Source organism: Macrosteles quadrilineatus, unplaced genomic scaffold, assembly GCF_028750875.1.
Source record: "Macrosteles quadrilineatus isolate MER2022 unplaced genomic scaffold, UCM_ALF_1.0 Scaffold_12__1_contigs__length_5162894, whole genome shotgun sequence".
NCBI classification, from domain to species: domain Eukaryota; kingdom Metazoa; phylum Arthropoda; class Insecta; order Hemiptera; family Cicadellidae; genus Macrosteles; species Macrosteles quadrilineatus.
Window position 1 is genome coordinate 2,495,168 of NW_026542605.1, and position 15,017 is coordinate 2,510,184.

At 34.5% G+C, this 15,017-nt stretch overlaps 1 protein-coding gene across 1 annotated transcript in view; it reads left to right on the forward strand.

Moving 5' to 3' along the window:
* The window catches only part of LOC129004883 (uncharacterized), a 66,884-nt gene extending 53,959 nt beyond the window's left edge, over positions 1 to 12,925 (forward strand). The window contains exons 8-12 of the mRNA XM_054433577.1: positions 245 to 526; positions 5,560 to 5,807; positions 6,827 to 6,918; positions 10,112 to 10,307; positions 12,627 to 12,925. Of these exons, the coding sequence (XP_054289552.1) occupies positions 245 to 526; positions 5,560 to 5,807; positions 6,827 to 6,918; positions 10,112 to 10,307; positions 12,627 to 12,925 (1,117 nt within the window). The remainder of the gene's footprint in view (positions 1 to 244; positions 527 to 5,559; positions 5,808 to 6,826; positions 6,919 to 10,111; positions 10,308 to 12,626) is intronic.
* The last annotated feature ends 2,092 nt before the right edge of the window (positions 12,926 to 15,017 follow it).

Here is a 15,017-nt window from a genome sequence, read left to right on the forward strand (position 1 = left end):
TAATGTTCTACGCTTCGTAATTTACAATCCAGAGACATTAGTTTATTTACTTCTTCGTAATCAGTTTAAGTGTGACTAATTGACCAACTATCAATGTACATAGGTAGAGTCAAAATATTGCGGCGTGAAGTACACAGTGCACAAAGTGTTTTTTTGTAACTAGAACATTCATTGAATCTATCTATAAATGCATTTTTTGAGTTGATTTTTATAACTATGAAGTTTTAACCCATTTTCGTTACAGATACTGCAGCCCGCACCACAGCAGGTCCCAGTCGGTCAAGACGCCCGGGTCTCGCTCCAACATCCAACCTCCAGGCGCCTCTCGTCACCGCCCCAACTACCTGTGCCTGCCCCAGCAGCGGTCGAGGGTCGCCTCCATGCCTAACACCGGCGTCGAGGAGGAGTACTACCGCCTGAGACACTTCAGCATCACCGGCAAGGGAGTGGTCAATCGCGGGGACTCTCTAAAGAGCCGTCGGTCAAGAAGTAACAACAGCGTCGCCAGCAGCAACTCCAGTCATAGGTATGTGTGTTAACATTCTGACTGGTGAATTTTAAAAATTATGGGCTGCATTTAAATGGTTAGTTGGTGAATTGAAATCAGAGAAATCTACTTAGACCTATCTTTTCAACCGGTAACAACAATGGCTTGACTCTTTTGTGGAACCTGTAAGAATTGTGTTTGTTTTATACTGTGTTTACCTACGTTCTTAATAGCATCGTGCAGTTAACTTTGTTTGCTATTGTGTTGAAAGTGTTATTTAAAAGCAAAGCTGCTATAGCATACTACTACCAGCTTATGCTAACCGAGAAATCTGAAAAAAATTCTATTACTTTTGAACTTCCTTCAAATTAATCATTGGTGCTTAATCATGTTTTATTTATTAAATTTTTCACAAGCTGTTCGAAAAGGGTTGTAGGTTTATTGGCATGTTGCAGCTTTGGTCCGATTTTGCATTTAATTAGTGGAGTGATAAGTGACATGAAGATGAGTGAAATATTTAATTAAAAAGAGCAAAAAATAACATTTACCTAATAGAGAAACACGCCTTCTAGAAATGAATAAATTTACTAAAAAAATAAAAAAATCACAATAATCATAAATTAACAGGCGAGTAGGTATTTACGACTAATAATGACATTGTGGGTATTCGATGTTTTTCTTCATTTGACAATTCTAGATAACTTAATTACATTTAAAATGCTACTGACAACTGGAAAAGAGAAACTAGATGTGAGTTTAGTTAATCTATGTTGACTTCAAATGCTTCTAGGTAATATTCCAAATTAAACAAATATAAGGGTCTGACTTAGGGGAGGTACAAATGAGGCATTTAGTTCAAAATTCCTCCATGAACAGCGCTGTAGTAGAGAGCACTTTGGCAATGAAGGTTTACTAATCGCAAAAATAATTCTGTTCATAAAATAAAATTATAAATGCCTAAAATTCAATTTTATTATTTTTTAATTATAAAATTAAACTATCATAACCTAACCGAACTAACCAAACTTGCTGATAAAGAAATAATATAACAAAAGTTTAGTAATCGGAAAAATAATTCTGTTTATTGAATAAAACTAGAAATTGCTCAATTAAAATTTTATAATGACTTAATAATAAAATTAAACTGTAATAACCAAACTAAACCAACCAAACTTGCTGATAATAAAAAAAATCTTGGACAAAAAGTTAATGCTACCAGTGGGATTCGAACCCGGGACCTACAATATATTAGCCCGGCACGCTAACCGTTAGACCACCGAGGCCGTTGTCTATCATCCGTTTTGTTAGGGAAATGGCGTTCCCTCAGCTAATAAGAAGCCCTCAGCTGTCATCGTAGCCTCTTCTATACCTCCCCTGAGTAAATACCCAAATATAAGACGAATTTTACAGATTACATCGTATTCAATATTCATCCTCCAGTCTAACCTAAAATGTGAAAATCAAATCTCATTTTGGTAACTGCAAATTAATATAATTCTAATCAAAGTTTGAAATGTTTTTTTCCTAAATAGCAATTGATATGTAGCAACTTTTAAGTTCATTGATATTTAATTTGTAAAAAATAAATCTCTTATTCATTACTATGACACTTAACCATAACCATCAATTCTTAAATGAACCGGTAGTTACATTTAGGATTAGTAAATAAACCAGCAAACAAACGAGTATATAAACTGACTTGTCAATTTAAAAGCTTCAACCACTAACACTACTTTAATAGATGGATTGTCGGAGTTGATTGCTGAATCAATATCACTTTCAGTTGTTCGTTAGATTAAACAAAGTTAAATGGTTCGGAATTAAACCTATATCAAATGTTTGACAACACTGAATTTAATGCTATTGGTTTTTAACTCTATTGTCAGGTTCTTGTGCAGTGTTTAATCAACTAAAAATGTTCAATTAAATGTTGGTTTATGACAAAATTATTATGGCTGGTTTGTTTGTAGGTTGTATTTACATTTTTGATCCACTGATGCTTAAACATTGCAAGGATGAAACCAATACGGCTTAAATCAATCTGGGCTCTAATATAACCACTAACAATATTAAATCTTTCTCTAAAATACAAATCGAAGTTGTGGTTGAGCATTTAATACTGTGTTAACTAGCAAATGTGTTGTCTTATCCATATGGTTTTAATACTGAAAAAATCTATACTAGGTTCAAAATAAAAAGGTGTAAATCACTTTGGTCTCGGTTACATTGTCAATAGCAAAGCCTACTCTAAGATACGTTCTGTGTTATGGTCTTGGGTGCCCATAGGGGGGTGCAAGGGGTGCACTTGCACTCCCTGGTTTAAAAATAGGAAATAGATGTAATACCTAAAATGTTGAGTAATCACTTTTAATAATTATAAATTGCAAAGTGTGTTTCATAACGTTGTTTCTAAAAATGTCTTATCAATTGACGTTTAAATCAAGTTATTGACTCACAAATGTACAATTCTTATACTTTAAACAAAACAGTTCTGAAAACAAAACATCAACTTTCTTGATTGTTATATGCTTTATTCAACTGTTATTAATTTTAACACTGGCATAAAAAACTATGACTTATAATTGATGTATAATATACTATTTTTTATGGTTGCTTCTATGAGTTGCGAAATATAGCATAAAAATACAGACTATCATTTCAGAAATTTACCCCCCCCCCCCCCTTCCCCACAGATGTTCGTTGTCTATTTCACTCCCCTGATCCAAATCCTGCGGGCTCCCATGGTGGTACAGATCCAATACTGAGCACAGATCCAATAATTGGGAACCAAACCGTTGCCAATACTACAGCCTACTCTAATAATATATCATTTGAGGTTTGGTGGAGAATCAATATGGTGTAAACAAACAACTGTAGGCCTACTCTCCGTTTCGTTTTCAATACTGAAGCCTACTTTAAAACAACTGAGGCGGGTTTGAGAACTAATACGGGTTAATTCATTGATCACTGAGCAGTCTACCCTAAAATATATCAACCGCTCCAAGTTTGGGAACCAATAAAGTGTAATTTATTGTTTTCTGGACCGTTGTTAATCAATACCACCTCTAAAAATTATCATTTGATTTTGGGTCGAAAGTCCTTAGGGCTATACAAACAATAGTGTTATCTAAACTGTTCAATGGTTCCTATTCCAAAAGCAACTATGTTGGGTTTGCAAATCATTAATGTGTGAATCATTGTATTCCCTTAATCCCTGGTCGCTTGTCAATACTAATGCTTCTAAAATACACCGCCTGAGGCTTAGTTTGAAACGAATGATGTGTAAATCACTGTTCTCTGATCCATTGTCGATACTAAGGCCTACTCTAAAAATAAATGACCCAGGCTGTGGTTGAAAAATGAACGAAATTCAATAGTCAAACCTAAGCTGTTGTAAAAATTTACGCACCACAGGTACAATTCAAACAAATGTTGGGATTTCGTCTAATATTTAAGACTTTCAAGCAATTATCCTCACATACAATTTGTGCTAATTGTATGTAGACTGGTGGAATACTAGGCCTACATACAAGCATCTGCCCATAAAATATGTTTGCCTATCCCAATATCAGAGCAAAATTACTCTACAGTTGTTATAGTAGTTAATATTTTGTTCTCTGTTTTCTAATTATGTTAAAAGTGATGAATACATACGCGAATTCCATTGCATTTGTGTAGGTGACATTCAATATTGGGTTTTTATGAAAGGAAACTTAGTGTCACTGCCGCCAATCCGCCTCACTATAATTATGCTCAAATAACCGTCAGCCGAGTAAAGTTTGGGAATCAATACCTTGTAAACAAACCACTGTGTCATCTGAAACTTTGTCAGTAAAGATTACATATCAACCTCGCTAGCTTTTCTTTCTCAATTTTACAAAACTATTAGGGTTGGGTCACATAAAATGTCAAAATTGTTACCGGAATATTATTAAACATTTGCAATAATTTCTGTAACAAATAATTTGCTGTACAGTTAACGTCTCGTTCTCTAGATAAAAATTCATGGGAATAGTTTACGGGAAAATTAGTTCATACGTTTAGAATGAAAGTAGTAATATTTTCTAAGTAGCATATTATTTGGAGTGAACGAATTTTTAGTATCTTCCTTAGTTCATATGGAGATTTGAGTTCATACCAAGAAGTTCTCTGTAAAAATTGCATAACTGTCTAACTATAACGGTAGCAATTGTACGTACTAGATACCTTCCTCAAGTTCTAAAATGCATCAGGGAGGTATGATACTCATATAATATAATACTGTACATCATTAACAACTTTTTTAATTATATTTTAAAATCTCTTCAATTTTTCCTTAAAAAATGAGCTGGGAACATACCGTAACATGAGGTAATGAATTAGGCATTATAATGAATTATAATACATAAAAGCTAACCATATCGTTGTTATAAACACTATCACGCCTTGTATATCACGATGATCTTCCATTTTCATTTATGATTTATTCAGGGCCAGTAACATTTAATTTAATAATTGGTTCAATTATCTTGCAACAACTAAAATCATCGCTCCACCCTATGCTCTCAAACCAACAAAGTTATACTTCTTATTTTATACTGAAAATAAATCTAGAATCCTTCCCTATTCATCTTTTAACCTTATTCTCCCAACTTCATGATCTGTTCCGATCTAAATTTTTATTTAGAACAAAATGAACTGCACGTTCTTTTCCTGTACGTTTGTATAGTCTCTAGTTAGTAGAAGTCTATATGTGTAAAAGGTTGGAAGACTATTTTTTATATTTGTTTAGTATCAGTATGTTTTATCTATGGTATCACCAACACTCAAAAAGTACAGTCTGATCAAAAAGTAAAAATATTCCAACACTCAATTTGCTTTTTTTGGGGAGGGGGGCAGCTGGTCTAGTGTCAGAGTGCAGGACTTTAGTCCCCGAGGTCCTGGGTTCAAATCCTACCAATCACCAATGTTTTTATGTAATTCTGCCGCTATCTTCAAAGCCTAACCTTTAGTGATGATTAAAACTGTTTCGGGCTAGAGCCCACGTATTAGAATGTGAATGCGTGGCATTGAATATATTGTATTTGTTCCAGCACGGAGCACCTGACGACAGGAGGTGCTGTGGTAGGAGGCTCGTACCCCGGGTCTGCCCGCACCTCTGCTACAACCTCCCTCGCCTCGTCCAGAGAGAGCTCCTGCGCCTCCTGTCCAGGGATCACGGCACCCTTCCGCGTGGTCATGCTAGGGTCCGCAGGGGTCGGCAAGTCGTCACTCATCAGCCAGTTCATGACGTCAGAGTACCTGCACGCCTACGACACATCTATAGGTTCGTCTGTCGAAGGTGAACACACTACAAGCACCCCCTCATATACACCTGACATACATGTTATATCCATAAATAATGTTAGATACTTCTAAATTCAATCAAATTGAACATTTTTACATGCCTACTGAAGCTTTTAGACATTCTATCCCCATGTTAAATTTGTAGCCAGCTTTTTCATCAAAATCGTTGTAGTTAATGTGAGCCACCTACAGATTGTGCTGATCTAAAGTACTAAATTCTGCCGAATACACAATATTTTAACCAAGTCAAACTTAGGGAATGACTTATGATGAGTTGTAGCACCTATTATGACCCTTCAACCTGGTCACCAACAAAAATGAGGTATAAAATATAATTTTAGACACTAGCACATTCTGTGACTGGCTCACAAAACTATATTCTTTTTTAATAAAAAAAATTGGCTACAGCTGGTCCATATAGATGGGAAGTCTAAATGGTACAGGCCTACTGAAGTAGGATGTGAAATACTCTACCATTGTGATAAATTGTACTTAATTGTATTTGTTAGAATGGTGTGAAACGACAATATTCCTTCTTAATAAAATCAGCGGTAGTAAAGGAAGAATACACGTACGTTTTGATATTACTAGAAAAAAATCTGCACGTTAAATTAAAACTGAAGTATTTTAATTCGAGACAAAATTATTTGATTTGCTATGTGTGAAATATATTTTCACTAGCCTATTGAAACAGTTTTTCACCTTGCATATTTTATTGTTAACATGAAAATATAGCTTTACTATTTACTTTTTCGACTTCACAGCTACAACTTTAAGGATAGAAAAGAAGTTATAGTGTTTTGAGAAAAATTTCATATAAAATAGCTTTAAGTACAAGAAGAATTTTGTGGTTTTGCAAAAGTGTTAAGAATATACATATCATGTTTATATACAGTATATTTAACGACTCAAATTATAGGATTTATAATTTTGCAATAGACTCAGTAACAATGAATAAGTTTAAGTTGAATAAATTATGTATTGTAGAAGTGTTTTAATGCATGTTGTTTTCAGATGACGAGTATGGAGAGAAGTCAGTTTCAGTTCTGTTGGACGGTGAAGAATCTGAGCTCACCTTTATAGATCACCCTTCCTCAGAGATGTCGGTGAGTTGCATTCTTAAACACAATCATATGTGTTTCTTTGGTTGTTGATTTCGGGTCATTCAAAATCATACTTTTTGGGGGTGTATAATTAATGGTTGGGACTTAAGCAATGCTATGTTACCAAAAACGTCAGATTACTAAACTCCATATAAAATAATTTTACTTTTACCGGTATTTAGTAACGCAAACAACACCTGCTTAGGTGATTGGAACTGGTGGTTATGTTACTTGTCTTTACTGAGAATTCGCAAAAAGACACTAAAATAAGGGGGTTTAAAGGGTTATTATTAGTTTATTTATTATTAAATACGTACATCAACAGCAGAATGTACCTACAGTGTTTCAATGTAATAATCCTATTGCCAATGCAGAGTAATTTAGCGTGCTGGATCAGATGTCGGACTAGCTGAGTTATATTGTACGAGTTTTAGGAAAAAGTGTTTTAGCATTTTTATATTATTGATTCAATTTAGAAGGGAAGTTTAGTCGTTAATTTTTTTCTATGTGTTAGGGTAGTTGTTAGATTTGTACATTGCTAATTATGTATTATTCTATGTGTATTTATATTACAAACTTAACTTGGAAAATGACATTATCTCTATGCGTTGTGTTTTTCTAAGTGAATTTGTCTATATTCAAAGAAATGTATATATATTTAATTAATAGTCATGAAAATTATTATTGAAAAATGTTCTTTTGTTGTATTATGATTAGAAAATTTATGTTATAAACACACCACATGAAGAGTCCTTTTGAATTTTTATCCTAAACAGAGCAGACATAAAAATGAATTATGTAGGTATGTGATAATTATTAGAGATTATTAAAAAAACTGTATACAAAAAATTTAAACGATTATTCAAGGTAGGGTGCGGTAACCCATGAGACAAATAATTTGTACAAAATAATTATTAGAATATATTATATATATATAGGGGCTATTGCCCCTACAAGCCCCTAGTTCTATGTGTATTTATATTACAAACTTAACTATGTACTCAAAATATTTTAAATTTGTATTCGCAGGTATGTCCTTTTTAAAACAAATAAAAGTGTTTAGAACCAAACAGACATATAAAATAAACATAAAAGATACTGAAAAATTTTAATATAATATGTATTTTAATGTCGTCTATTCTTTTTCTTGTTCGTTTAGAAAAAAGTGAACAATAAATAATTGTAATGCTAAAATACAAATTGTGTAATCTTATAACCAACCTTTCCGATTTTAAAAATAAAAACGAAGTTATAGTAGTACCAAACTACACTATAACAACATCAATCTACCCTTCAGAAAAATAACATTTTATATACCTTCGTTACTTATTTTAAGTATGCATAAAATGAACGATTTTATACATATACACTTTCAAATTTATAAAATTACATTTTGAAAACTGTTTAAACATTACGAGTTTCAAGGGTGTTTTAACAAACTTTCATATCCGAAATGTCGCCAGTATATATTATATAAGACACCTGCGTTTTGCATGAATGTCGTTCTTAAGAACAAAGACCCCCCGGAGAAGGACCCAATTTCCTCTGCAAAATGGAACTGTAATACTTTACTGTTGGAGGAGAATACGGTATGGCTTAGCTTGATAAAACTGGAAATTTATTAGGAGATTTAAACCAGTATCATTCTAAATTAATCAACGGACAGGCTACAATGTCACGTAGGAACTCCCGAAGTTGTAGAAAAACTAATAGTTTGCTATAACTCTAACCCATGTATTGCATCAACAAATATACATTCAATCGTCTTTGATATTGTAAATTCATTTGTAATTTTGTTAACGTGACATAATTTATCAGTTAAAAGGTTTCATTACAGTCAAGCATTTACTAAGATTTCAGTTTATCTCAGTGATAAATCTATTGACAAAAGAGACTTGTACACAATAAAAGAATCTTTTCAGTGAGGTTTTGACTAATATCGTGGTAAGAATCTTGCTTGGATTAAAAGGAATATGGTTGTTATCTGGTACATGCGGGCGGGATTAATTCTGGACCCTAGTCATTGGCCTATCGATTAATTATCCTATCCAACAAAATATTAACTAGCAGAAATTGTTGTGTTCCCTTACAAAGATACACAAAAATACCCAATGGTGTAAAAGCGCACTAAATTACTAATATTCTGTATATAATTTAATAAAGTGTATCATTACTTACAAAATATCAAAAACACATTCTATTTTCGTTAAAAATGGTGTGTTACTTTTACTTTAGTTTGTTACAGCAAATTAGATTTTTTCTTTAAAATTCTTCAGACAGATGTGTTCCTCTCCCCTTCCTATCACACCCCTTACTAACTTACTAACCTCGTCGTCCCTCGCAGTTAGGGAGCAACGCGGACGTGACCAAACTTGAAAGAGAAGAACAGCCACAAGTTGAATTGAGGTGACATTTCTATATGAAACATGTTTCCAAAAGGTCCTGGGGTATACTGTTATACGAATTGCAACATTTTTATTTAACATTTTTTTATCAAGATTTTCAGGTAATGAGGCTTACAGGTTTTAGGTTAAACTCTCTGTGTGTGTAACGCAAAACTCATTGAGCTTACATTTAGCTACACTTTTTCTCGGTACATATTTGATAGAGGGTGGAATACACTTGCACATAAAACGGACACAAATTTTTAGAGATGTTATGCTTTATATATATTCCAGCAGCGTATTCATAGGATAAAACTTTCTGACCAGATAAAAGACACATTTTTGCTTCGAACAGTCTATGTATGGCAGTTCAAGTTTACGTGACGATTTCACTAAACAAATAGTAATTGCCGAAAATAACCTTCTTTCCTTAAGGTTGTCAAGACTTATTTTCATCCATACACTGATCGAACGGCTAACCACGTCTCTCATTAAATATAACCAATTAATTGTTAGCCTGGGTAGATGGTATGTAATATGAGGAGTATCTAAAACAGAATGCAATGACATATTTCGAGTTCATAAACTATAAAGTAGGCTTCTATGGTCTAAGTAAACTTTTAATGACCGAGTCAACTAACTGGTGAAAAGACTAACCGACGTTTCGGGTGCGTTGTAGCAATTCATCTTTGGGTCAAACTACAATCCAAACAACTTGATTAACTAACATAACCAATACGTTATCTTGAGTTCAGCTATCTTCCTGTTCACTATTCCGCTGACCAGTTTCAAGGTTTTTTTGGTTGTTTCAGCCCGAGGACTGCCTGTCCAATTACACCTCACCTCACGCCTACTGTGTCGTCTACTCCACAGCTGACCGTGGCAGCTTCCAACAGGCAGAACAGATGCTGCAGACCCTGTGGAAGAACGACGCCATCAGGACCAAGGCTGTGATTCTGGTCGCAAACAAGACGGATCTTGTACGCAGCCGTGTCGTCTCCACGCAAGGTGAATTATAAAGGATGTTGTCAAAATTCAGTACATGTATTAAGTTTTACTGTAGAAACTTACTGAACGTTATGTACAAACAATTGAGTTAATTAAAACTTATCAGGCCTAGAACACTATCGAGGCAAAGGAAATTTACTTACTAAACCTGACATTATCGTACCTATCATTCATCAACCATATGAGGCCTGCAACTTAACCAAACCGTTTGGTTGGTATAAGCATGGTTTTTGCATATGAACATGACTTGTTTAGGCTAAATTCTGAGGTCTTCAAGAACGAATTAGTTTGCCAGAACCTTGTAAGAAGTTTGCCCCTTTTTAAGAATACGAATTGTAATAGATACTTTGTTGGTAATCTCGTTAGTAAACCAAGCAAGCTGGCAAGCTGGTTCAATATTGCTGGGTTTCTTCTCTCTTACGGTTCGGGTTCAACTCTCGACAACCATCTATGTATGACTTTCATGTTAACACATAAACTTCAAGGCTTTTGGGCAAGGAGAACTGTCTCGAAATTTTGTAATCTTCCTCCCCGAAAAGGTCATATGATAATCATTAACTTTTATCGAAAGTGCAGGGTACCTTTATCAAAGTATTACTATACTCTTATATGAAGTTTTCCCTTTCTTTTAAGCTGATAAAACATATTTGGTTTAACTTTAGTGTTTTCAAAAAAATACTCCGGACAAATGTCGATGCTATAGCCTAATTAAATTTAGTTCGCACTTAATGAAACTGATTTGTAACAAGTGCGATATGTTCACTGGAGCTTGAGGCTGTGTTAGGAGAATGTTTCCCGGAGAAGTCTCAACTCCTCTACTAATTACATGATTAACGATCCCTCTCTTCCCTCTTACGACATGCTCTTTACACATCGGATTCAGACGATGCTTCAGTATTATTGTGAGTCGTGTAAATAAAGTACATGAATTATTAAGTCTACATGAATGTTTATTGAATATACACTGATCCATTTATAGGTCGGCGACCAATCTCGGAATGATAAAAATATTCCCAAATCAATAAATAATTTTAAAGAAAAATTTAACTTAGCGTCAATTTCGTAAGCAGATTCTGCTACCAAGGCTACATGCCATTTTATTATTACGTGTACAAATTGCTTTGAAAGATGCAATTTTAAATGCTATTTTTGATAATATAATTGCTCATTGAAAATTTGTGATAAATTATGTGTTATCCTAAAGTTATTTGTGATCAAACTATCCCAAATGGGGTATTTCCTGAAGAAATGTGCCTGGTTTTGAAAACGGAAATCATCTGGTACATGTACCTGTATGTATAACAGTTTTCGGTTCAGCCTAACACATGTATGAAATACCTGGAACCTGTTTGAAGCGTTGATTTTAACACGTTCGCTACCACAATTATATGGAATTTACGTTCGCATAGACCAGTGACGCAATTGTGCGTCGACTCGTTTCTCACAATAGACCACCGACGCATATTTGCGTCAGCTGGTCACATTGAAATATACTAACGACGCACAGTTGCGTCGGTGTTCAATGTTATTAATCAGCGTATTTCTTAGCAACGGTCTATTTAAATCCCCTGATTTTATCGTATCGGTCTAGAGGGATATCTGCCGCAAATGTGAGTCGCTTGGTCTGTGGATATGACGATTGGTTACGTCACACAACAGTTCGCAACATTGTTGTTTACATTGTGTATTCCGCGACATCACAGAAACAGATGTAAACGTTATAACCTTAGCAGTTTTACTAGTGTTTAGTGGAGTTTCTTTATTTGTTTGTGTAAAAGCTTGAAACAATAAAATTTACAACGACGCTTACGTGCGTCGCCTGGTCTATTGAAACGAAAATGTAATCTTTTTAACTGGATTTCGTTAAATAGACAGACCGACGCGTATATGCGGCGTTTTAAAATTTTCTCAAAACGATAAATAAAAACAATATTTATTGCTTACTAATTCACTTAAGGTTAATATGAAGTCAATTAGTCCATTTAAACAATATTTCTCTTTTGGTCTGTCAGCAATGTTATTCCTATATCACTTGGTCTGTAAGCAACGTCATGATCATTCCTTTTGGTCTGTAGGATTGACCGGACTGACGCAAATGTGCGTCGCTCGGTAGTGAACGTGTTAAAAGCGTCTAATGACGTGAATCCGAAGAATCAATTGCGTCGTAGTTTGATTGAATGGCAAACTACAAACTACTTAATCGTTTTAGATCCGGAAGGAATGAAAATTCTGTTTTTAAAGAGCTAGAACTTAAGAGGTGGTTTATCCTAAAAACCTTTTTTCCTGATAACTATTCCATTGCATCAGTTTATTTTCCAGATGGGAAGCTGATGGCGACAGCTTACGACTGTAAGTTTATCGAGACCTCGGTCGGCATCAATCACAACGTGGACGAACTCCTGGTCGGGATTCTAACACAGATCCGTCTCAAGCTGGACAACCCTCCGGAGACTCACTACGCGAGGCGAAGGAGTCGCTCCCCCATGAGTGGCGGCCCTGGGTTCAGGAAGTACCGGGGTCAACGAACCTCAGCCTCGCTCAAGGTCAAGGGGTTGCTCAGCAAAGTGTGGGCGAGGGACTCGAAGAGCAAGAGCTGCGAAAACCTACACGTTTTGTAGGGGTTGAAGCTAAAGCCAGAAAATACCTTGGTGGTAGGACTTTCAAAACGTCATCAAACAAATAGAGCGATGCTGTTGAAGGTCCCTCAACAAAACCATAGCTGAGCGAATATTGTATTTAATCGTTTTCATTTTTCAAATGGGCTACTCAAAAGTTGCATCAAATAGTTAAAGGTATACAAATACTAGAGGTTGTATTTGTTGTCCACATCCTCCACTTTATATTTTTTTTATCGATAATCTACTGTATTACTTATAATAACTACCTAACACCATTATTTAGCCCCGATCAGTCATTCTAGTTCTTTTACCTAATAAGTTCAGACATAAAAACTGCTCTATTACTAAATTGCATGTACTAACCTTTACAAAAGATGTCTATTATGAATATTACAAAGTATATCTTTAAATAAATTTTAGTTGTGAGTTTTAAGAAGTTGGGCTTTTTTATGCATTTTACAAAAAATTTTTCAAACTTTTTTCATTAAAATGTAATCCACAAAAAAAACAAAATATCAACTTTGCATGTTTTATATTGCAGCTCAGTATTTTCAACAATGCAAAGTTAGGCATTCACACGTATGAACATTGGGAACATCAATAACCGACTCAACGTAGCAAGGTACCGAAGCAATACACTATTAATTATTTGCACTCACTCTCAGCTGACACGGACCATTATTTTAACTCAAAGCGGGTTATTAATCAGCTGTTTACAATAGCGGTGACGTTCACAGGTGAGGGATTTTCACTTTAACATCCATTACACACGCTGTGTGGCCTGCGTCGTGTTTTTCAAGTTTCACTAAATGACTTTGCAATAACCTGGTGCTATTACGACACAACATTTTGTATCGTAAAAGTGAATATCAAGTCACAATGTGTATAGTTAACTGAATTCCGAGTCACATATTGTACAGTATAACTGAATGAGTCACATTTTGTACAGTAAACTGAATATCGAGTCACATTTCGCATAGTACTGAATATCGGGTCGAAAGATCCACGGATAGGGTGTAAATATTAGATCAGCGGTGCAAGCTTTATCTAGCATTGAGCCCCTTTAGGACGATTCAGAACATATTTGACACATTTTACCAATATGAGGCACGAAGTCGTAGCCAATCATCGTGTTTTAGGAACATGCACTGATTAAACTGAAGTACACAAGTGCTACATGTGTGCGGTTTTGGAAAATATAAGTCAGTTCCTAACGTCAGCAACTGTTGATTTTTCCTACATCGATTCCAGATTAAGTGCCAATTTGACAAAAGCTTCTGTTTTTTGTTTTGCTTTTGTTTTTGTTTTTTGTTTTTTTTTTTCCATTTGCCAGTAAGCTGACCTGCAATAATCTCTTTAAGTAGAAAGTTGTTGATTTTCAGTTAATGTTTTCTGGTGCCCTTTTCTGGATTTATTCCTTGCACCCAGACTTATCTTATCTTATACTTATCATATATTATAAAAACGGGTGGAAAGTTACCTCTTTATGTATGTGGATTTTATTTCACCAGTGATCCAAAGAGAGACACAAGTTCACTATGACGGTCGATTAAAACAGTGCATGTTCCTAGAACTTGTCCAAAGTAAATCTCCTAGAGAGTTTATTAAAATTGAATGATGAGGGAGTAGTGTTAAATAGTTTTATTGTCTTGTTTGTTATGACTGCAGTTAATTATAGATTACATTAGTTTAGGTAAGATTATGTTATAACTTAATTCTGTACCAAAATAGCTTAACTTTCTCTTTTATTGGTAGACTAAAAGAATATAACTTGATATATTAACTGCCGAATCAGTTAGCTTAGTAATCTGACCACTTGTAAAAACTATATTTCAGGTTCAATTACAGTAGTATAGTGAAATAAAATACTAAAAGTGTTTATGTAAGCAAAGAGAGTAGAACTTTAGATCAATTCTTTTTCCAATTATTAAATGTGTGGTATGAGATAAGTGTTTCATTTTAGAAAGATTTTCCATTTTTTTTTAGAAATCGGAAGAAGTATACACGATACTAGCTGAGTTCATCCGCTTTCAATTTGATCTTATAGCATCAAAAATAAGAATTAACTATGCTACAAACCATATTAATTTTA